Raw genomic sequence first — 23,829 nt, 5'->3', positions numbered from 1 at the left:
ACCATTTTTTCTTCGACTTTGAATTTCAATATACTTTTGATATAAAGACCAGTACCAGTGCTCTGAAATTAATTTTCTTGAAAAATGAAGTGTACAACCTGTAATTAAGGTATGATGCCATGCTTAGACATCCCATATGACTAATATATTTAGATGTTAAAATTGTTCCTTCAAACAAATCCCTTGTTGGTACTGTTACCTACCAATGTTCTAAAAGTGGCATTTTCAAAATGGTGGCTTAAAATCCAACTTTACCATTAAAGAGGACTTTAAACTACAATTCAATTGAATCTAAACATGGTATTTATACTTTCTCCCAATCGAAGGTTAGCCCTCATTCAATGTAATAAGTTCACCCAATTTTATCCAATGGAAGAAATAGGCCTTGCAGTAGTGAAAAATTAACTGGAGTTTTTTTTTTTTACTGCTAAGGCATGTATAACTTAAGAACATATGTCCTACCTTTTTTTTTTTTTAAATACAATGCACCCTGGCCTATGGGCCTTTAGGGTCTACCTTAGGGGTGACTTATATGTATTAAAAAGGATGGTTTAGGCCTGGGAAAAAAGGTTTATTTTGCCAATTCAAAATGGCAGTTTAAAACTGCAGTACAGACGGCAGAGGCAGACTTGAGACATATTTCAAAAGGCTACATCAGTGGGCGGCATAATGGGTTCTGCAGGCCCACTAGTAGCATTTAATTTAAATGCCCTGGGTACATGTAGTACCATTTACTAGAGACTTATAAGTAAAATAAATGTGCCAATCAGGTGTAGACCAACTGTACATGTTTTAGGGGAGATTGCTCAAGCACTGTAGCACTGGTGAAGTGCACAGAGCCTTAATGCCCAAAAAAATGGGTCAGCCTCAGAAGGGAAAATCTGGCGGAGACCCTGCAAAAATAGTCAGATCCTACACAGATACTGACTTGACCTTTCACCACAACTTTCGTCTCAAGTACATCTTAATGTTGAGGTCAATAAAGAAGACCGAGAGGTCCTCGAAGTTGGCAAGTAAATTAAGAGCGCTCCCAAATCTTTATTGTCTTGAATGAGGAGACTTTTTACTACATGCAAGAGTAGCAGTGAAGCCAAGAATAAGAACTTGAATACTAATAGTGAGATGAGGTTCAATCTTTAGAAATGAACACTGCAGAAGGGATATTGGTGCTTTCCATCCTCATTATGAAGAGCCCTGAGGCAAACATCCTCCCTGGTCCTCATCTGGTTTAGTTGTGTAAAAGGTTGGCGGAAATCTCTGCCCATATGGAATTCCTTTTTGTTCATTTTCCCACCAAATGATTACTTGGTGAAGAGAGCTATCATCCTGACTGATGAAACAGGAGAAGGTAAAAATAACTGAACAAATGTCCTCCTTATATCTATCCTAACAGAAAAAAATGCTTATAAAAACAATGGACTAGGACATTAAGTGTAAGAAAAAAGAAAAATTGATAAAAACAGAGATAGCGGTCTAAAGGTACTTTTGAAAAGCACTGTTCTAGAATACCTTATACAAGTGTAAAAAACAGAACTTCTTTCATCCTCTTTCCTGTTCGAAATGGATTTGAAATTTAAATCATATATATATCTGCAAAACATGTTTTCAGGGTCGCCATAAATACTACTGGTATTAATTTTAGAAAGTACATACTGCATTTAATTATTAATCTATTTTCTAAATGTTAATGTGAGAAGGTAATCCATTCCATTAGCATGTCTCTCAAAGGGAGACATGAAGGCAATTTACCTGGACCATCAAATGCGCCATATACAAAATAGATACATAGGAACAACATTCTAAAACTTAACAAAAAGAATCAACAAGATGAATATAGAAAATGTGCTCTACTGCACCCCTTTAATATCACTATTAAATACGTTACAATGGGGGTGAGGGAGGGGGGTGGGGGATTAAGCATGAAATGTTCGAAAAGTCATTACACTGCAGTTACATACAATAAATGGCACCTGTCAATGAGGTAACTTAAAGTGGGCTTTTCCATAATTTTTGGATTGTAATCGATAGGTGTTGGGATTTGGGGTTAAGGAGAGTTTTCCTTGCTAATGAAACACTCTACCCTGCCTAATAAATAGGGCACTGCTGGATAAGCCAGAAGAAATACGCAAAAGCACAATCCTCAATACAGAACGACAAATCACTTGCCAACAGAGTATGTCCCTTTTATGCAATGTCAATGTTCTCACATGTCGCCACACTTCGACAAAAATACACTGTACATAACCTTGAATACCTATTCATACAGTGTTAGTACTAATCCATGCATGATCTGAAACTATTTAAAAACAGCTTCTGTAAGTGGATACGATAAACGTCCACAATCAATTAATTTATAACATATGACTAGTGGTTTACCTCACGTCACCCAAGAGTTTCAGGATCTCATCAGCCTTTTCTTCACTGAAATTGAAAATATCTGTTTAACTATAACAAGATAAATCAATATATGATTCAAATAGTCACAAAGGAAACATATACATTTGTGATCTCACCTGAAGATCTTTGCTGTAGCACTGTAGCTAAAAAGGAAACAAAGGTTTCAGGAGTTAGTACTTGTAATTTCGGGAAATCAATCAGATGAGTAAGCAGGTCAAATGGCTAAATACGTCAACAGCTCAAAGGAAAAATAAAGGATGCCTGGTTTATTTATTTAAAACATTTATAAAGCACACTGTGAACAGATTGGTATCCTGGCACTGAGGCGAAAGATGTTTAGAGGGAACAACCAAGAATGGTGGACTAGTGCTGGTATCTACTTGTTGGAAACAACCAGGTTTTCAAGGCTTTCGTGAATTGCAACAAGTAAGAATGCACTCTTAAACCAGGTGGAAGTTTGTTCCACAGTTGAGCAGCTTTTACTGAAAAGGCTTGTCTGCTCAAACCTTTTTGATATCTAGGTATCTGAATGAGATTTGCAGTGGTAGATCTTAAAGATGTCCCCGTAATATAGCGCTTCAGTCTACATTGCAATGTCACTGGGACCCTATCTTGAAGGTCTATAGACATGGTGCACATAGACTTAAATAGAATCCTCTGTTCCACAGGGAGCCAGTGGAGTTCTCCAAGGGCAGCAGATGCTGAGGAACTTCGGTGTCTGTTTAAAGTTAACTTGGCAGCTACTGTCTGCGCTCTTTGCAGTCTCTTAATCAAATAATTAGGAGTTCCAAGAAGAAGCGCATTACAATAGTCAAGTCGACCAAGTATAATGCTCCGCGCAATTAAGGATTTAGCGTGCACAGGTAGCACCGGGAACACTTTTCTAAGGCCACGAAGCTGTGTGAAGCAAACACCCGCCATGTTGTTGACGTGTATCTGTTCGTCAAAGGGACTTCGAGATTATGATCATCATCAGAAGGGCTAATCTCAGTCTTTGTAGGTAGTGGCCAAAAATTAGGGGGTTGAGCATTGGAAATTTATATGGCGAGCAACAGAGGAACCATGTCTTATGCCTAGTTAATTTGAGGAAGTTTGCATTCATCCTCTTCACTATATCTACCATGCAGGACTGAAAAGAATTTAGCACATCTTGCTGATTATTAAGGGACATGGTCAGCTATGTGTCATCAGCATAGTTAATTAGCATAATAGGATGTATTTTTATTAGAGAGATTAATGGCGTCATATATACGCTAAACAATATTGGACTGAGAGCCGAACCATGTGGCACTCCATGTTAGATACATCTGAAGGCCGATCGATAAGGTGGTAAAGCAACCGCCTGGCAATGGTCCTGCAAGTAAGATTTTATCCACTCTATCATGGTACCATCCACACCCAAATACGCTAGTCTTACAAGCAGGGTGTGGTGGTTAACAGCATCGAAAGCTGCTGACAAATCAAGCAGGATTAACACAGTGGACTGACTACTGTCTGGCCTCAGGCATATCTCGTCCATGGCACTCAATAAATCGGTCTCTGTGCCATGGCAAGGTCTGAAAAGCTAAATGGTTTTTCCTCCAACAGGGAATACATTTCCAAATATGAAGAGAGAAGCCTACTAACATGACGTTCTAGCATCTTCATTGGAAAAGGAAGCAAGGAAATTGGCCTATAATTACTTAAGACTGCTGGATCAAAGAATCCGGGTTTGAAAGAATCGCACACATTCCTTGGTAAAAATACAATAATTAAAAAAATCATACATCAAAATCTATTTATATTGAGAAATCTATTTCTACACAAGAAAGATGAATCACATTATTCACAAAGCACAAAGTTACTAAAGGGGCCTGCTTATCCTGACGGACAACACGATTTAGCCATTAAGGGGGCGATTTAAATCTTGGCGGACTGATTACTGCAACACAATGGTGATGGATATCCCACCTGCGGAAAAATTAATCCCATAGGATATAATTTGCTTTATATTTTGGCGGACGGGAGATCAGGCACCGCTGTGAAAGAGTAACCCATCCACCAATGAACTAAATCAGGCCCCAAGGCTGGCTTCTTTTCATGTATGTATACAGTTTGAGATTTATGCATAGTGCAAACAATAATTAATTTGGAACAGGCAGTATTGACTGAAAATGAAGTACAATTTTTATTTTGTTAGTCACCATTCTTTGCATTTCCATTATTGGTGATAGTCAACAAAATTCTGTATTCACTATGCATGTGATGTTTTTACCTTTAATAATTATGTATTTTATGTGTTTCTATTGCTTTAATAATAGACTATTAATAGACTATATTTCGACAGAATGCTCCTGGCCTGCTGGTTGCATTTTGGCACTTAATTCAGAGTAATTCGGTGACAGTGTATATGTAATTGCATTTTTTTTAATCAGCAACCAACAGAGCACAGTAACGTTAAGTTGGGATTTTTCAATGGTACAAAGGGGATATAGACAATTTTCTGTAATACTTACTTTTTCGGCAATGCTGGTAGCTTGGGTAAAAGGAGATTAGATTCATCCTCTGCATTATAAAATGATGTAAGAGCACTGAAGGAAGAAAATAAAACAGTCAAGGATGCTTCTGGCAATGCTTGTCAAAGACATCCGGGGTCAGTTTAGATTTAATTCTCTTGTACACTTCTAAGATACATGTTGATACTGTTTTATAAAGTGGAAACCTAGTAAGATTAATGACGATGCTATAGCTTATTCCACACAAGACATTCTGGTTACCTCCAAGGAAATTCAGTGTCCATTCACTTCTCCTTGAAGCATGGCACACATGTGGACTTCTGCACCACGAAGGACAGAGGAAGCTCATCCATTTCTACATGAAGCATGGCACACATGCTAACTTATGCACCACGAAGGACATAGGAAGCTCATGCATTACAAATGTCTGTCCCGACTAATCAAGACTGACCCAGGGCAGTACCAACTCGCTCAAAATACCAGCTGCTCCCACTGTCAAATTACTCCTCACACTGAGCGCCTCAACAAATCCCCCAGATGTACCAACCTCTTTATCCTCCCTCACGTCCTGGTCTTTGGGGACGCTGCCATGCACAGCACATACATAAAATATACCCTGCTTCACTGCTCGTCCCTTGGGGAAGTCAACGACCTATTCACATGCCAATGCCTCACCTTGCACAAATGATGGAGGGTGTGGGAGTTACGCTCACAAATGTGAGATTGGTTGTAATAATTTTTTGGTGCATTTTGAGGGGGAAATGATCTGCATCTTCAATCCAAAACAAAAGACAGTGCTTCCATTTCATAACTGAGTTAGCCAAGAAAAAAATAAGATTAGGGAGTTGGAAAACACCATTTTGGAGTGGAAAAAAACAACTGCCTCAGCTGTAAACAACCTGGAGTCACATTCTCAAATAAGTCTCACACTTTTGTTGGTTACACTAAGACTAGTACTAACCAGATATAGCCATTGGAAGATAAAAACGTAATCACTGCGACCAAAGTAATTTAAAGTCCAGTACTCACCAATGTAACAGCTAAAATCTTTACAAATACCAATAATAAGCACAGAAAGCAATCACCCTTTAATCTAGATGTGCATAGATGCAATTTTTCATCTGGCAAAAAAAACGAGGCAATATTAAGAATCAGACGTTCACCAACATGAGCTACGCTGAGACGAACGCAATTAGGGACATTACCCGACCTCTGTACAAGCACATAGCACAACATAATACTTCAGTCCACGTTACAGGAACATGCAGCAACAATCATTATTCTTGTCCCAGAGACACCAGACTGTTGCAAATGCTATATGACTGCACCAACAGCCCCATTCCCCGGTGATAAAAGTACATTATTTTTACATCTAACAAACCTGTTTTCTTCAGTAATTTCCATCCAGTGCATGCAGGCAACCGGTGAGCTCACTGTCAAGGTGTGCAAACTTTCAGGTTTTTCAACGTCACACAGTATAACTCGCATGGTGTCAGCAAGTCCAAATGCCAAGACTGGAGAAAGAGTAAAATGGTTACTAGGTATTCTTCAACAAGAAGTGTATTAAAATAAAGCAAAGGGTGACTTTTTTGGATAAGTGCTAAACATTAAATAACCATCAAGTCTGGTCAAGTCTTTTGATCTTTAAACATTTCCTAGAAAGAAAAGACCCAAGACTGATGGCAAATTTGTATTGTTTACAGTGGGTTTTGAATAGCTGCACTGGATATTTCTAAAAAACAGACGAGCTAAAAGAAAAAACTAAAAAAAAGAAACTCACAGCCTAATTTGTACTAGTGGTAGCAGGTGGTGGGCACAGTCACACCAGCACTCATTTTGCATAATCAGATTTTCAGAAGCCCAAGAGAAACAAGCATTTGCAATGCAATAGGTCTCGCATTTACGCGAGTTTGAGCTATTGACATTGCAAATGACAATGCCTTTTATTTTTGTTTTTTGAACATAAATAAAAGGCATTGTCATTTACAATGCCAATAGCTTAAACTCGTGTAAATGCAAGACCTATTGCATTGCAAATGCTTGTTCATACTTCAAGAGAGCCATCCGGGTGTTTTGCTCTTTTGCCACAGAAAAAAAACAGCCACATGCAAACCCTTTAAATCCCATAAAGCTGACCGGCACACAGAAAGCTTTTACGCTATCTCTTTAATCCTAACGGAGTAAAACCAAGCCTTGCTGTTCTGCTTGCAAGGTCGGAGCCCCCAAGTAATGGCAGTCGCGGCTGGCATGACTCGCGGGTGGGTGGGGAGACGTGGGGGTGCGGGCGGTGCGCCGTCTCCCTGCATCTCTTTCAGGGTTATAAAACACGGTGGACTCTGTTACAAAAGCTGAGCGTTCCTTGGAGTACTTTACACCCACAGGGCAGCCCGGGAGTGTTCAGTCAAAGAGATATACAAGAACAAAGGCGAGACACTGAGCGTCTGCAGCAGTCGGGATCAGATGTGATCTAGGTTGGCTCAGCACCTACGATTAGTAGCTGAACCCTGCAAAGCCCCGCACCCTGCCCCCCCCCCCCCCCAGTAGCCCACAGGTCCAGACACCCTACTCCTCACCCGTCTGCACCACTCAAGACACGGGGAGGGGACACCTCACCAAGTGACATCACCTGGTACGTGCTCACATTTCCATCTTGTGGTCGGAAGTGCGGCCGCCAAGCCCCGCCGCCTGACAACTATATTACGTTTCGGGTTGTTTGCCCCCCATGGGGGCTTCTTCTGGGGCTATTGTTCGGAGACACAGGCGCCCCTGTGAACTGTCTGCAGAGGCCCGGGGCCAGGCGATACAGGCTTGGGGGCACGGGCGTGCCTCAAAGGCCGCATATCACATCAAAGACAGACAAAGATGCGTAAAAACTGCAGAAAGCAAAAACAAATCAACCAGGTTTACAACTTTGTCACGAGAGCGCACATTTAAACATAAATCACAGATATGATCTGCAGGCTGTAACTGGAAACAGGCAGCGAGTAGAAGAACCTCTTTAATGAATGTAAGTGGCTCCTACACCTGGGCACCCACAGGGGCTCTCTAAAAGAAGCAGCCTGGACTACCGAATTGGGTAGCTCAGCGAGCTAAGCACTCGCTGACGAGAACCGCAGGTTACAGATTCAAATCTCTACAAAGTCGGCCTTGAAATCTGGAAAATGATTTTAAAAGGACTCTACACCTTACTTGGGTTAAAATAACTGCATATAAAAAGTTATGTTAATGCGCTTATAGACCACGTTAGGAACCATTGAAGCAGCTCATTTCTTTTCTATACCGCGGTGTTCCTTCACTGCCAAGTTATTGTTGTCGTATTTTACACACTTGGAACTTCTAAATTAACAAAGAAAAGTTTCCGCAATAAGTGCTTGGGTGAACCAGGTCACCTCTAAACCGGTTTATGCCCACGGGGGCAGATCAGACTGGCAGTGCTGCGTGCCAGGGGTGTTTGTTTTGTCTCGTGGATTCCAATGAGGCTTAAATGGACACAAAAAACACAAGCCAAATGGAAAAAAAGCGGTTTTCAGGTTTCCTAAAGAACACAAGCCCAGTAAATGTCTTATCGGCCTAATCCACGTCAGCTGCCCTCTGAAGGTCACCGGTCCCAGCAGGCCGCGGGAGGGGAGGGGGTGGGTGTGTACAGCCCCTGTGCACCCTGCTAAAGTACCGGGCGCTCTGCTCCCTGTAGAAGCCAGAGTTACCGGTGTGCATGGCTTTACATGGTAAATAAACCAAGCGCAGTAAAAGGAGCACACAGGGCTAAAAACTCCACCGGGCAGTGAAACAGAAGAAAGCAAAGGGCGCTGCTGCAAACCAAGACGGGAGGGCATTAAAATGTGCCTTTTGTCATCAAAACAAACACACCAGCTATGCTGTTCTTGTTAATACAAAAATAGTGCCAGGAACGGGAGAACCCACTGGGTAGTTTGCCTACAGCCTGCCACTGAGGTATGTGAAGGAACAAAAGCAGACACACCAAAAAGTTATCTGATATCTAGACAGAGAAAATAAGCCAGTCATGATTTTGGTACTCGCAGTCCTTGGGTTTAAACTTGCGTTCTGGTACTTGTAGTTCAGCTTTTATAATAGTGCATGTAAAATTCCAGGAAGCAGAATGCAAGTGGATTACCTGGGGAAGCATTGAGCAGCGCTATTCACAATTGGCACGGGTGGCTTTAAATCTCTGAAACGCAACAGACACCTCATGGGCATCTGAAACAGTGTGGGGCATATGACTATCGACAGTTGAAAGTGAAAGTACAACAAGCCCGGCAGAGCGTCGCGGGCGCGCGCTTGGGGGCCGGGGAGCAAATTCCAGGCGGGGGAGCGGACCCTTTAAAGTGCTCTCAAAAAGCGGATGGCGGTACGATGCGCGTGATTGTGCGCGTGCTAGCCATGCAATCCGCTTTTTGGGAGCACTTTTAAAAGCCCCTATAGTCTCGCTCTGCGATCGCTTACGCAATAGCAAGGCGAGACCTAAAAAGGCAGACAAGAGAGAAAGAATAAAGAAAAAGATAATCAAACTGTGACAAAAAAGGCTAAGCTGGGGTGATGCGATGATAACCGCAGGAGTGAAAAGAAGAGACAGACAGCATAGGCAAGGCGTTGGTAGAAAAGGACTGAGATATGATTAAGACTTGATATTCTGCAGGACAGGCAATCAGCAGTACTGGCACCAAGCTCTACACCCCAGCATTTGTGTTGAGAAATGGCACTAAACACGCAATAAAAATGTACAGTCATTTACAGTTCTGACCACTGGTCTGGAACTCAATGGTTTTAATGGATAAAACTCTCACACTAAAAATGGTAATTCAAGGGATCTTGGGCACTCTCTCAAACTCATAACGGCACAGTGAAATGAAATGAAACTGTGCAGAAGAGGCCATCAAGGAAATATAAAAATACTGATTCAGAACAGATTTTAATTTTCATAGACGTTTTACACCTTGTTGCATGTGAGGGGATCATTGTTGAAGAGTCACTACCTTCCAATGACTTGTGACTCAAACTATGAACTGATCAAAAGAACGGTCACATATCGATTCCTGTGGGATATAATATACCTGGGAAACCCAGCACTATCACAAAGGTCCGTTACAAAGAATGCACACTGCAGAATTAATATTTTCAGCCGGCAAGAAATCACTTACTTCCACATTTATTTTTATTTTTGTCTTGGTCTAGAGTGGTAGAGCAGTAACACCTTTTCACCCAAACTAGGGCTTTCAACTTACTTTCTACTTACTGATGGTCTTTTTTTTTTTTTACTCAAACGCATGCCAAAAAGAAGTAACTCTCTTCAAAAAATGTATCATATTGTACACAGTAATTGATGTCTAACCAGTACACCTTCATTATCAAATAAAGACCTTTAGTTTCATGAGATTTATTTTCTTCCGTATGGATGTGCATACGCAGTTTCTAATCAAGAATAAAGTGCTTTGCCGCATGAGGACTAATCTGGAAACAAGACATTTCTTCTGCTAAACTGAGAGAATGGCTTAAATGCCTTTAACTCAAGTTCCATATGGTTGGGTTTTTTCATAAACAAGCAAAGCTTTGAAATGATTACCATATGCTCCATATCTGGTAGCCATTACTGATTCCTATGCAAAGTTACAATATAGTCTTAAAAGGGCTGACAAGAATGGGTTGTTAATCTATGAAATATATTAATGCTAAAGAACTAATGTTAAAGTTAACATACTGTTCTCCAGTACTGAACCTATTATAAATTTGCAAAGGATTTTGAACACTGTTCCAGGCAGTGAGAACCTAAGAGGGTAAGGTGGGGGGCATTGACTTAATCTACACTGGATCTTCATTAGTGGCTGGCTAATCTGTATTTCACTCCCTTGCATTAATGACTAGGCAATAGTATTTACAGAAATTTGTTTCAAGTTTAATCTGTAGTTTTAAAAGTAGTGTACGACACCTTAACGCCGACCTCGGTGGAGGCTTCATGAATCTTTGACTAATGGAGGAATTATTTCTAAATGCCAAGATGCTCAGTTATTTTCCACATCTCAGCAGAGTCAGGCTAACTGACGGCGTAAAAGGCAAACAGGCTGACAAAACCAGACAGTGCCACTGCTAAAAATGAGATCTGGACAAGTATAACATGTAAAGGAAAAAATAAATAGGATGCCTACTTAAAAATAGACAGGTTTTTGTTCTCTTAAATTGCCCTGATAACACCAGAGTTATGGTATTCTGAAGCGCTTGAATTGAATGGACAAGTTTGTTTTTGAGGACCCATCACACATCAAATTACAAAACTTAATCTGTGTCCTGCCTACCATGGGTGCCCTACCCGAAGATAATAATATGTTTTAATCCTTTTAATTTGAGGTAAAAATGGGGAGAACAAATTAGATAAATTGTTTGCCATCTACTGGTGAACAAAAAGATCAATGTGTGGTGCCGCAAACCACCATCACCTTCCTATAAAATATTGTAACTCAAAGTGAACATGAACCGGTTGTGGGGGGACATAGATCTAGTAGAAAATTTGAGCTTTATTTAGAGTGTAATGAGATCATCCAAGTAATCAAATACTGAATATTAATTTAATAGATAAGCAAGACAGACGCCTTTAAACCTAGGTATTCAGCAAGCAGCTTTTGGAATACTTAAGGGTCGTATCTGTCCCATTGCCAGTCTTTAGTTCTTACTTTCAAGTGATTTTGAGATGCAGTTCTCTCTTTTGACATGAACTGTATGGAGGGACCTCAATTACTTTGGAAGAGTTATGAAAAAGTCTGCAAGTGTCACAGACTGTGTATGATGAAAATATACTATCAAAACGAAAATAATGTATAGCTGAGGACCCCAGTAAAAAGATGCTTACATTTCATTAAAATAACTGGCAGCTAATGGGACAAGAGACTTGAATTTCTAGAATAGAAATGAGATGTACAAATCTATGGCTTCAAAAGAAGCACTCAAAAGTCTGCTCAAGACCACTGTGACTTTTCATGCTGAAGCGGACTTTTTCAAATGTGGGGATTTCTAAGCAGTGACTTCAACCTGAATAAAAAACATCGTGCTCAGTTCCCTATGGAATATCAAAACGCTCGCTGGGTGGAAACTTTCAGACACCTCCTGAAAACCTGCTTTTTCAATAAAGTGCAAATAAAAGACAGTGTGATGACAATCTACTTTGTAACTGTTAGTCTTCATGCACTAACTGCGGAAACACTAACTTTTTGAGCATCTATAACACTGTTAGATGTAGATCTGGATACCTTCAAGTTAACATGAATTCACTATTCAGACGGGTATTCTCAAATTGTCATCTGTAACTAGCTAGCCAGGCAGCTAGGTAAAAGGCGGCAGACATATGGCATAGGACATAGCCCTTATGACTGCTTAAAGATTCATTGAGGTGCTCAGGGCACCCAGTGTGGGGCTATTATTAAACAAATTAAATACAAAACCAGGTTTGTGGCCTTAGGTTAGAACAATGACTACCCTCATGAGATGGAGATCTTCATTCTGTATACTATTCTAGGACAATGTTTATTGGAAATTCTTACCATGGAAATTTCTCTCTTGGGAATCCATTGGTCAAATGTTTAAATAAAAAGATATTTATCTAACTCTCACTCAGAATTCTTTAATCCGCTCACTGTTTTTGGTTTTTACTTGGTGTGTGCATGGATAGGAAGCCTTAATCCAAAAGGTGTTTATGTCCATTTGTTGTCTTCCAGGGGATCTTCAAAACAAAGAACTAATTGAGCTCATATTTTGTTTTAATAGCAAAATAGTATAATTGCTGAATTGCCTATTAAAGGAGGAGGAATCCTAACACAAAGAGCATAAAGAACCATTGTGCCATATATTAAAACATGCACAGAACAAAGTTGCATATAAACTAACCCGGAGAATCGGAATCAACCCTGAAAAACGTTTCACAAAACATACTTCCTTTTCACCTCACAAAATATTTTTATCCAGGATTGAATAAGTGCAGTGACTCAATGAAGAAAGCCAATAGTTATCCCCCATGAGAGATCTATCAGCTTTGTCTATGTTTTTTTCTTAGACTTGTTAGAGCAGCATGGCAGAAAGAGAAAAAAAAAGTAGCTATGGCGTAGCCCACGCTAGCCGCATCATAGCGTTATTTTTAAAACTTTCAATCATGATGGCTGTGTGCATACTTGTAAGTTCCTAGTATACCATTTTCATTAGTGGTAGCAATTTATTTTATTGCAAGCATGCACGTGAATAAAGTGTTTACATTGTAGCTATATAAGCCTCATTCTCAGACGTTGCATTTGTTGCGCTGTCTGCAATGTTGCAGCATTTGTTTGACTTTTTGTTTTAGCTGTGTCACAGTTTTAATGATGAGTGCATGTGATTGATTCAAGAACAGATTTCGGGGCATGTTTACAAAGAACATTAAGTGATTTTGATTTGTAGGTAAAACATCAATTTTTTGTCAAGTATCTTTTTATTGATTTTAAAGATATTGAAATATACAGGTATGTAAAAATAACATGTAGGGGAAGGAGACCCCGATGTACAATGTCAGTGTGCTAATAGATCATACACAGTCTGTGAGCTAGGTATCAGCAATTTCCAACTAGCTTAAGCAGAGAACATTCGGCTGTCACCCCGCCCCCCCCATCTCCCTCCCCAAAACATCAGTTTTAATGCTAATTGTGCGATTTACTTCCAAACCATGTACTTGTTTACATGGCTTTTTATGTTTATAAATATTCACTTATACAAACTATTTACAGTGCAGTGATAGAAGCATGATGTATAAGTGTGTTTTAAAACTCATTCATAGGCACTCACAGGTAAAAGTAATGTTGCACCAGAAAATCAGAGTAGAAATAAAGGTATAATACTGAATGTATATACGATTTGCCAGGGCAACCTAACTTTTAATTCTGAGTCGGCGTGATTTTAGTCTGATGACGGAATGCTGAACAATGTCAAATATTCACCCCCAGTACATAGATCTGTATCTAAATACATCGTTTTTTTTTTAGCTCACTATGCAATTCCAGTTTAGACCCAGCCATATGAAAATCAGTCTTGACCCTGCTCCCCAAAAGACCAGTCCAGCCTGAACTTTCAGGCCGGTCCTCCCCAGACCGGAAACAAGCATCCTAGGAACAATGGATTAAAACTCATATCTCTTGAATGGGGGTGAGTGGTTGAAACATTTCAGCACTCCGTCCATCATCTTGCTGTGTTTGTGAATACTAGCCAAGCTTCTTTGTATAGAACTACAATTGAAAAAAAGCTAATTGGTTGGAGGCAAGATGGCGGCCGCACGGACGGCTGATTGAGCTGCCCTCTCACTCTCCACTGCTGACCTGTCTTCTTGCAATGAAGAACTTCGCTACCTGAACAGAAAAGAATTGGATACTTACCATAGCTGTTTTGGCCGGTTTCCTCGAATGATTTGGCGTTCTCCGTTTTGGACCTGGAGCATCCCTCTCCCCTGCTATCTGACATCCCGCAGCCTAAACGGTCTCGCAACTGCTGCGTTCTCGCCAGCTGTGCAATTTGTGGTACGGACGCCGTTAATCGCTACCATGCCGCCAAAAACATCCAGTAGAAGCATCAGGGGCCGCGGCTCATCGTCTGCTCCAGGAAACCAGGCGAAAACTCCTGTAGTTGACTCTACCGCCGAGAACAGGGAGGCCGGCAATCCCCAGACAGAGCCTGCTTCCGTGATGGAGTCTACGGGCAAAAATCACACCGCTGGCCGGGGGAAACAGACTGTACCAGTGCTGTTCAAGGCACAGTCATTGAAGGTTAAACCGCTGCTCAATGCCCCCGTGGGGGCCAGAGGATCCGCACAATCAAAGTCACCAGCTCTCATTTCAAACGGCTGTTCAGAGGTGCCGGATGCTCATGTCAGTGGGGAGTCTTCCTCTTCACTTGCGCTATTGTCAGTGAGTGAACTATCTCTTCAAGATGCAGAATTGTTAGTATCTGTTCAGGCATTATCAGGCGAAGATTCAGGCTGTACCCTGACTGACTCTCCAGAAAGGCCAGAAAATGACCTAATCTCTATACAGCAAGCACAATGCATTCAAGTAAATGCAGTTCCCTCAGCTGGAGTGCAAGAGTTAGAGTGCTTAGACAAACCTAAAACTGAAGTCTTGAACATCCAGAAGGAAGGCACTGATCCTAACAGGGAGGATGACACAGCGGATACATTTTTTTCTTTGTCTGATGTATCTAACTCCTCAGAAGATGACACCCAGGACAAGGACTGGGCTGGTGATGGGAGCGACACCAGTAGCTTCCATTGGGAGGGTGACGCTGATCACTCTCAGTTGAACTCAGAGACAGTTAAAAAAAACTAGAGCAATCTCTGCTTGTCCTACCCTGACGGAGGAGGTCACAGAAGCTATGTCTTGGGACTATTCTTATTCACCAGACTTGGGAGATAAAAATGGCATAATGGATGGAGCAGTATCTGTTAGAACGGCTACAGCTCTTAATTGCCCTGAAGAAATCACTTTATCTACAATCTACCAGGTGATGATGGCACATAGGGAGGAGGCAAGGGTTGAAAGCTCCCGCACACAAGGGACCTGTTGGAAACTACAAAACTCTATCCGCAGGATAGCCAAGACATGCTCAGACTTTTCCACAAGAATAGGAGAAGCAGAAACAAGGATTTCCCAACTTGAAGACGAACTAGCCTCACAGAAATCTAAGACGGAACTTATACAATCGGCTAGAGAGGATACTCTGTTTAAACTGACTGACCTGGAAAATCGGGCTAGGCGAAATAATCTTAAAATCCTGGGCATTCTGGAGGGCCAAGAAGGCTCTAACATCCGCCAATTTGTGTTCGAGCTTTGAGGAGTTTTTCCCATATCTCCCTCAATGGGACTGGAAGACTCAAATTCAAAGGGCGCATCGCTTCCCATTTAACCAGCGTAGCTCAGGGTGTCAGTTTGTCAACCGTCCTTGTACCATCTTGATCTCCCTTAACAACTTTCTGGCCTGGGAATCCCTCTACGATCTGGCCAGGCTCGACCGCAAAGGGACCGGGAAAGGCTGCAGCTTCTTTGCACGTCCTGACTTCTGTCAGAAGACAGTCAAACAGCGATGGCATCTTCGACAATTGAAGCCCGAATTCCAGGCGAAGGGAGCCCAGATTTTCCTCATAAACCCAGCCAAATTAAAAGTGATTTTTAAAGGGCAAACTCACTTTTTTCAGTCAGAGGTTCAGGCCAAACAGTATCTACTTTCGATGAAGACAGGGCAAAATCCCTGATTTAACTATCAGAGTTGTCAGTGGACGGAATCTCGTCGGCAATCTGTGACTCAATTGACTTTTTGCTCTAATTATCATTGTAATTAACTCTGTTCAGTAGGTTCCCTGCTTCCTCTCTGCTCTTTGTTAAGATCTGGTCTTCTCCGGTCCTTCCCGGCTCAGGTTCTCCTTTTTTTTTTCCTTTTTCTTTACTTAGTTGCTCTTCATTGTTTATGTATCTATTCTTGAGTACACTTAGTGTGTAGTGGTGAGAGAGTGAGGTGCTCAGCTCAGCATCATCATGGACCACTGGTCCCCATGCCTCAGAAGATGGTGGCTGGGAGGGGCGGGTTCAGGGGTAGTAAGGTTAAAAGGGTAGGGGGAGGTTTGGGGGGGTTTAAAGGGAGCTTGGTGGTGGGGGTAACAAAGAGCTCTTTTCAAAAGCAGTTATGGCAAACAACACAAAATACTCCAAAAGCATTATTTGGCTAATTTTATTCTTGGCGATATCCTGATTAGAAAAACTGGACTGATCTGTTTTGGGCTCACTGGGCTGGTCTGGACAGCATTTAAGGATGATGGGTAGGCACAACTACATTCAAATCTGCTCTTTAAACTGCTGTGGGTTAAACGATAGAAAGAAGAGGGGCATTTTAGCAAAACTTACTAGGGATTTGGATACAGACTTATTATGCCTGCAGGAGACTCACGTCTCTTGGAACAACCGGGCCTGGTCAAAAGAGCTGGGTTTCGATCCTATTGCATGTACTCGACAAGCCACAACTACTAGGGGTGTAGCCTTAATGGCTAGGTAAGGCACGTTTATCATTAAGCAAGTGAAGGTGGATAATCTAGGCCGCTGGGTAATTGCTGACATACTAATTAAAGGGTCATCATACACTATCTGCTCTCTGTATGGTTCCAACCTTGATGACCCTTCTATTCTAAATTTCCAGAGTATCGAACTTGCTTTATGGCCCTCTCCCAAAGTTCTATGCGGGGACTTTAATATCCATCTGAATGCTAATTTTGACTTGTATAGTAATACCCCATACTCTGGGAGGAAGGGCAAGACATTCAAAGCTATTCGCGGGCTTTGCCTCGAACATGCCTTGGTAGATGTCTGGCAAACACTGCGACCAACCGAACTTAGCTATACTTTTTTTTCTGCTCCCCACAGTAAATTTGTACGTTTAGATTATTTTTTTGGTCTCAGACCCGATTCTTGAGGGGACTAACTGCAAGCTGCATCCTAGATTAATCTCAGATCATAATCCGTTAATAATGCAAATTCCGTCTAGTGGCCCAAAACAATCTGTGGCAACCTGGACATTTGAGCGAAAATTGCTGCTAGATCAAGAGTATTGTAGCTATATGACAAATTGGATAACAGATTTTTTCCGTAGGAATAAGGGTACAGCCCCCGAGATAATTGTCTGGGACACTTTTAAGGCAGCTGTGAGGGGGGGAGACCCTTGGTTTTTCCCTTCATCGTCAGAAGGTGATCAAAGAAAGGGTTAATGGTTGGGTTAACCAGCTTCGAGTAGTAGAGGAAGAGCTCATCCGAGTAATTGCAGATCAGGAAAAAAGAGAGGAATGTCAACATCAGATAGCAATTGGTAGAAATAGTATACATCAATATTTCGGGGAGGAACTCGCTGCTAAGTTTATTCAATATAAAACTGACATTTATGAGTTTGGTGAAAATACAGGCAGATTGCTGGCCAAATGATTGCAACAGAAGGGTGTTTCAAACCGGATAGGTTGAATCAAAGACAAAAAGGGCCAGATTCAGGATCGACCGGGCAAGGTGTTGGAGGTATTTCAAGAGTTCTATAAGACGCTCTACTCTCCAGACGAGTACGATGAAGATATACTGGGTGAGGAATTTCTGTGTGATTATATAACATCCAAGGTCACACCGGAACAGAGGGTTATGTTCTCCACCCCGATAACCAGGGAGGAGATGGAACTAGCGATAGCCTCACTGGCAGCGGGGAAGGCCGCTGGTCCTGACTCATTGCCCCTCGAATTTTACCGAACATTCAGGCACACTATTTGGAGAGCTTGAATCTCTGTTTTCACTTGCTCAGAATGGGCGGACCCCTGACTCATGGCACAAGACTACCATTGTAGTCTTTAAGAAAAAAGATAAACCAGAACTCAGCCCTTCTTCCTATCGCCCGATTTCCCTAATCTGTGCCGATAGCAAAATCGATGCTAAAATTGTTGCACTCAGGCTAGGCAAGGTTATTGGCCCCCTGGTCTCCACCCACCAGCACGGTTTTATACCTGGCCGTGACACATCAGACCATATCAGGCGGGCAATAGCACTATTCGATTGGGCCCAGGTTTGTTAACAACCTCTGGCAATGATCCTGTGGCTTTTTATGGCTATTGTTAAAAACCAAGGGATTCCCACAGGAGTTCATCACAGCTATACAAGCTTTATATATTTCCCCAGTGGCCTCTGTCCGTATTTCCGGTCAAGAGTCGTGCTCCCTCTCTATTAGCAGAGGAACCCGTCAAGGGTGCCCCTGCTCTCCGCTCCTATTCTCAATTTATATAGACCCTTTTCAAACTAGATAACAATTTTCGGATTAAGGCCGCTACTGTTAATGGCGTGGCTATCAGCTCTACTCTTCCAGCAGTTTATGATTTAGCCAAACAATTCGGTGCAGTCTCGGGCTATAGGTTGAATGTCGACAAAACCCAAGTCATACATTCAGATTTTTCAAAGCCGGAAGGGCTTCCAATAGCCCCAACAGCAACCTATCTGGGGGTTAAGATCACGCCATCTGTAGAGCAGATACCAGAAATCAATATGCTACCGATTATTAAAGAAGTGAACCAGACTCTGGAAAGATTAGACCACTTGCACCTTTCACTCCATAGCCGCTCCGTATTTCCCAAAATGTTATATCTATTTTGGACTATCCCCATAGAATTTCCAGCGCACTGTATTTCTAGTGCAGAAAGGGCTTGCACAAGATTCTTGTGGGGTTATCATAAAACCAGAAGGGCAGCTAAATGGCTAATACTCCCTAGATCAAGGGGTGGCTGGGGTCTACCTTCCTTAATGCTATATCATTGGGCTGCACTGCTACAGCAAATGGGGATATTATTGGCTGGTGGAAAGGCAGAGGTGACGGAATTTGCCAGACCAACAATTTTTGAGGTTCTACTAGGGGAAGACGCTCGCAACTGCTTAGTCAGAAATGTGGAACCAAGTTATTTTAAGAAAATCAAATTCAAAGTAATTCAATCTGCCTACTCTGTCTGCGGCGCTTCGGCATATCGAATATCAATGCTTACACCCCTCTTCTGTCATATGGTTTGTTGCCTCCAATTTTTCAGGACTTGATCACTATCAGTTGGGGTACTCTAGGAATTAATGTATTGGGCGATTTCTTTTCCGAGGGCCAAATTTACTTATTTTTCGACCTTCAAGACAAATCTAGGCTCCCTGCCAGGCATTTCTTAAGTTCTTACAAATCAGGAGCTACCTGCTCAAGCATGTAACACCAGGAGAAGACAAGTTTGGGAAAATTCCTTTGTTGGGGGATCATAGAGAAAAGATCTCGGCTCGGGCTAATATATCAAATACTTATTTCTGGCTTGCCCGATGACTTAATTATTCAAAAGGATAGGTGAGACAGGAAATTTGGCCAAGAGGGTACTGACTTGGAAGCTTCCCTGGAGCTGGCCAATCAGACTTTAATAACTGGTAGTCTGAGGGCCCAGCACTACATGTCAGCATTTGATCTATATTATACCCCTGGGAAAATCTCGAGATGGTCTAGTAACCGTGGGAACTCGTGCAGTAGATGTGGCATCTTGGCTGCTGACACGATCCATATGTTCTTCTCCTGTCCCAAACTGTCCAAATATCTACAAGATATTGAATCATTTCTAGTCCAGATAACTGGCAAAGAATAGTTGTTAACACCTACTTTGGTGATCTTGGGGGTTGATCAGATGCAAAATCAGGCATGGTGGAACAAAGCTGAAGAAGGTCGAGCCTAGCACTGCGCGCATGCGTTGCCCTAGGAAAATGACCTCTTGGAATCACTCTGGACTTTTCACACGCACGTGTTTTTTTTTTTTTAGCATTTTTTCTATGGGGCTTTGCAGGCGTCTTTCTAAAAAGACAGCACGCAATTGGGCAAAGGCGGGTGCATGTCCCACCTTTCCCAGGTAAATGTATCCGCCCACGGCCTACGGCTTGAGGTTACGAGCAGGAGCGCCATCTGTTCGGGGTCATGTCACCATCTGTTTTTAATTAGCGCAGTCGCCGCGCTGCCCTGCTCACTCGCCCCCGCTTTTCTCTCACGCCATTCTTTTTAACCAACCCTCCCTTCACATGCCACATGAACACGTACAGCCCTGCCAATGCTCTGTTTGCAATGAGAAACTTGTGCATTCGCTGTCATGCTAGGCCCATTGCTGTAGGAAGAAGGCAGCAGAATCATGTTTTGACAGTGGCGGCAGAGGTAGCGAGGCCTCTGCTTACACAGACGGCTCCTGATTTTCTCTACTGTGCTCTCTTTCGGATTTGGTACTGGCATTATATAATGCAATCTTAACTTTAAGGCAAGCCCCCAATTAATCTTAAGTTTGACCTCACAACCGCAGGTTCGAACCCCAGCGCGTCTGCTCAGCCTTTCATCCTACTAGAGGCTGACGGAATAATTAACATTCATTTGGTTGGCAATAAACATCTGTTACTCTGCACCAAGATGCAGCATACTCCAGACCCACCTTCACTTGCACACTGGGATAGCTCATTTTCGCCTCCTTTCAATTCGGCTCCTGATTTTCTATACTGTGCTTGCTTTCTGATTTGGTACTGGCATTATATAATGGGAGCAAACAGCGGCGGCGCGCTGGCTGCCATCTGTTTTGTGTCAGGTTTCATTTCCAGACCTTGCCGCTTTCATTAGAAGGCGCGTCCCCTCCTCCCCACCGCCAAAAGAGTGCGCTTTCATTTACTCTAAAACACAAAGGAACAGAAACGAAATTTATTAGGGTGAGATCTTACTTTTCAGCGGAATTGTTAGCCCCGTCTAATGAGCGGGCCTTGGCCAACAAGCCTACCCTGGAAGGCAACAAGCAGCTGCTACAGTAGTTAAAGCTCCTTAAAGACCACTCATGTCTTGGGGAGGAAGGGAACGATCTTCGTGGGGTTTCAGTAAATAGCTACATTGTGATGCTTAACCATTTGTTGACCGGATGATCATGCTTCTAGTTAAACAAAACAGAAGAACGTTAGCAATCAGCATTTTACCCTAACTGTTGTGGAGAAAAACCAAACATCTACAGCAGGTAGGCACAGCGTAACTCTACAGAGTGCATCTTTTTGCTCCCCCACCTCAGAAATCTGCAAGCACTTCTCCCTTCATTCCTTTTTATTTTTTACATTATGTAGCGCGAATGAAGGTATCAAAGCACTTTGCATAAGTACTAGTTGCATTACAGAAATCTGCCCGGTGAGTGATAATGTGATGCATGGCTTAACACTTATAAGGTCCCAAAGGCGAGACCTATTGGCTATGCCAATGCTTGTTTTCACTGCTGTTACATTAACTATTGGCTACCTACTTCTTTTGTGTTTACTATTCTAGAGTGGGGACAGTAGGTTCGCTGTTGCCTCCCCGGACTCTCCTTTTTTGTGTTTAACAAGATTTAGGCAGGAAACATGAGAATATTATTGGCAAAACTATACAATAGCTTTTCAGCTTGCCTTTGTGGGAAGAGGCTAGGGGGAGGGGTTGGAAGTGGTGGGCTTTCAAAATTGAGCGAAACTGGTTTTGTAGCTAAAGTATGCCGCTGGCAAGAATGTGCTGGACACAGTGACCGGGAAAGGAGATAAACAGAGGGCAGGAGTCCTTTGTTCACCATGTGCTCCTCGAGAGCAGGCAATGGGCACAATCACACTGCTGCCAAACAGAAAAGGCTGTTGTATGAACTGGAGTGAGTGGGGTGCATTTTCTTAGTATTTTAGGAAACAAATGGGGAGTTTGTACAGGCGTGGCAGTTTTTACTCATTAACAAACAGGATAATTCGAACTAAACGTTATGGCTTCTATGCACTTTAGCATTAGTTAAATTAGTTAACAAAGCCGTGCCAGGGTAAAATAATTCAAAAACAATAATGAATAGCAGCCTACCTGTGTTTATTTAACAGGCAGATGGCTGGGAGAAATAAAAGTGCTATGACTAATAAAAGTATTGTTATGCTGGGCACTGCTGTCAGGGCGCCCTGGGCTATCAGTGGCGGTGGATATTCATGCCTGGTTATTAGAGCTTATTTGTTTAGGGCTCTACTGAAATCTGGAGTTTTGGATGGATGTTTGCACACTTGCAATTTACCGTTATAACAATACTCTTAGCCCGTTAAAAAGAAAAGTAAAAGAAATGATGCCGGGAATCAGGATTGTATAACTATAGTGTAAAAACTTTATTTACATGCACACTTACTATAACATGAATTGCTATAACTAATAAGAATGTTAGACTGGGAAATAACAAGTATGCACATTGCCATCATGTTTGCAAGTTTAAAAAAACAAAAACATTATGACGCGGCTAGTGTTGACCGCGTCACAGCGCTTTTTTCCCAGCTATGCTGCATACGAGCAATGCTTCAGTCTAAAAAGGATTTTAAAAAATGACAAGTGATATTACGCCGGCAAAAGTTGAAAGAAAAATACTAGGACTAATAAAAGTAATGAAGCAATGTTACACCGGAAAAGGATGGCGTGCGCCCGGGGGCATAGGTGAAGGTGGATATTTGTGGCCAGTTCTCAGAGTCCATGCACGTGTAGCTTTACAGAAAGCTGGAGCAGTTTTATTAAAATATGGGTTCAGAGTTGTAATTTTCCGGTATAACAGTACTTTTATTAGTGGTGGGACGTCATCTGATTGTAAACATACGCGTAAAGAGCTTACACTTAATTGATATACGCGTGATTCCCCGCTGTCACATTTGCTGCCCCGGCCTGTTTACATTTTTGCTGGGTAACGTTACTTTTAATTGTGAGTGCGAGTCACCGACTTTCAAATAACGCGTTACACTTCAGTCACTGCAATGTAAATAACTTATGTATGTGCCTGTTTAGTAAGAAAATCTGACACAAGCAACAAATCACGGTTATAGCAGTAGAACGTAAACATGTCATTTACTTGTGTGTTTACAATAAAATTAAATATTAGATGTTTAGAGTAACATGAAATGCTATCACTAGTAGACGTGACGCTATACCGGGAAATGTTATAAGAAATAAAAGTGCTATGTAATGAACCCTAGAGTGCTCGACTAAAGCCGATTGGCCCGAATACCGTCTATAGATTCTTGTAGATGTCAGGAGGTGGAAAGCTCTCTTCATATCATGGCTTGGGAGCCTTGACGCTGTGAAAATGAATATACTGCTGAGGCTCCTTTACCTATTCCGGTCTTTCCCCAAACCTATTCCTATTGCAGATATTCTATCATTACAAACTAGACTCCTCTCCTTCAAATGGGGAGTTCAGAAGGCAGGAGTTTCGCAAAACTCTTAATGCTTTCCAGGGATAAAGGCGGCTTGGCATGCCCTAAGCACCTAGGCTACTATACAGCAACACACCTTCAATTCTTGTCGGATTGGGTGGTTAGGGAAAGCAAAAACCCTGGCTCCATATCAATAGAGCAGTGGC

At 42.0% G+C, this 23,829-nt stretch overlaps 1 protein-coding gene across 1 annotated transcript in view; it reads right to left on the bottom strand.

Moving 5' to 3' along the window:
- The window catches only part of ANAPC4 (anaphase promoting complex subunit 4), a 259,145-nt gene that overhangs the window by 211,868 nt on the left and 23,448 nt on the right, over positions 1 to 23,829 (bottom strand). Inside the window, exons 3-6 of the mRNA XM_085642313.1 lie at positions 6,274 to 6,406; positions 4,893 to 4,967; positions 2,514 to 2,540; positions 2,377 to 2,421 (exon numbers count right to left, since the gene is read on the bottom strand). Coding sequence (XP_085498439.1) covers positions 2,377 to 2,421; positions 2,514 to 2,540; positions 4,893 to 4,967; positions 6,274 to 6,406 — 280 coding nt within the window. The remainder of the gene's footprint in view (positions 1 to 2,376; positions 2,422 to 2,513; positions 2,541 to 4,892; positions 4,968 to 6,273; positions 6,407 to 23,829) is intronic.

The sequence above is a fragment of the Triturus cristatus genome, chromosome 2_2 (assembly GCF_964204655.1).
Source record: "Triturus cristatus chromosome 2_2, aTriCri1.1, whole genome shotgun sequence".
Lineage (NCBI taxonomy): Eukaryota > Metazoa > Chordata > Amphibia > Caudata > Salamandridae > Triturus > Triturus cristatus.
The sequence above is the reverse complement of the archived record's forward strand: the minus strand, read 5'-3'. Positions and strand labels throughout refer to the sequence as shown.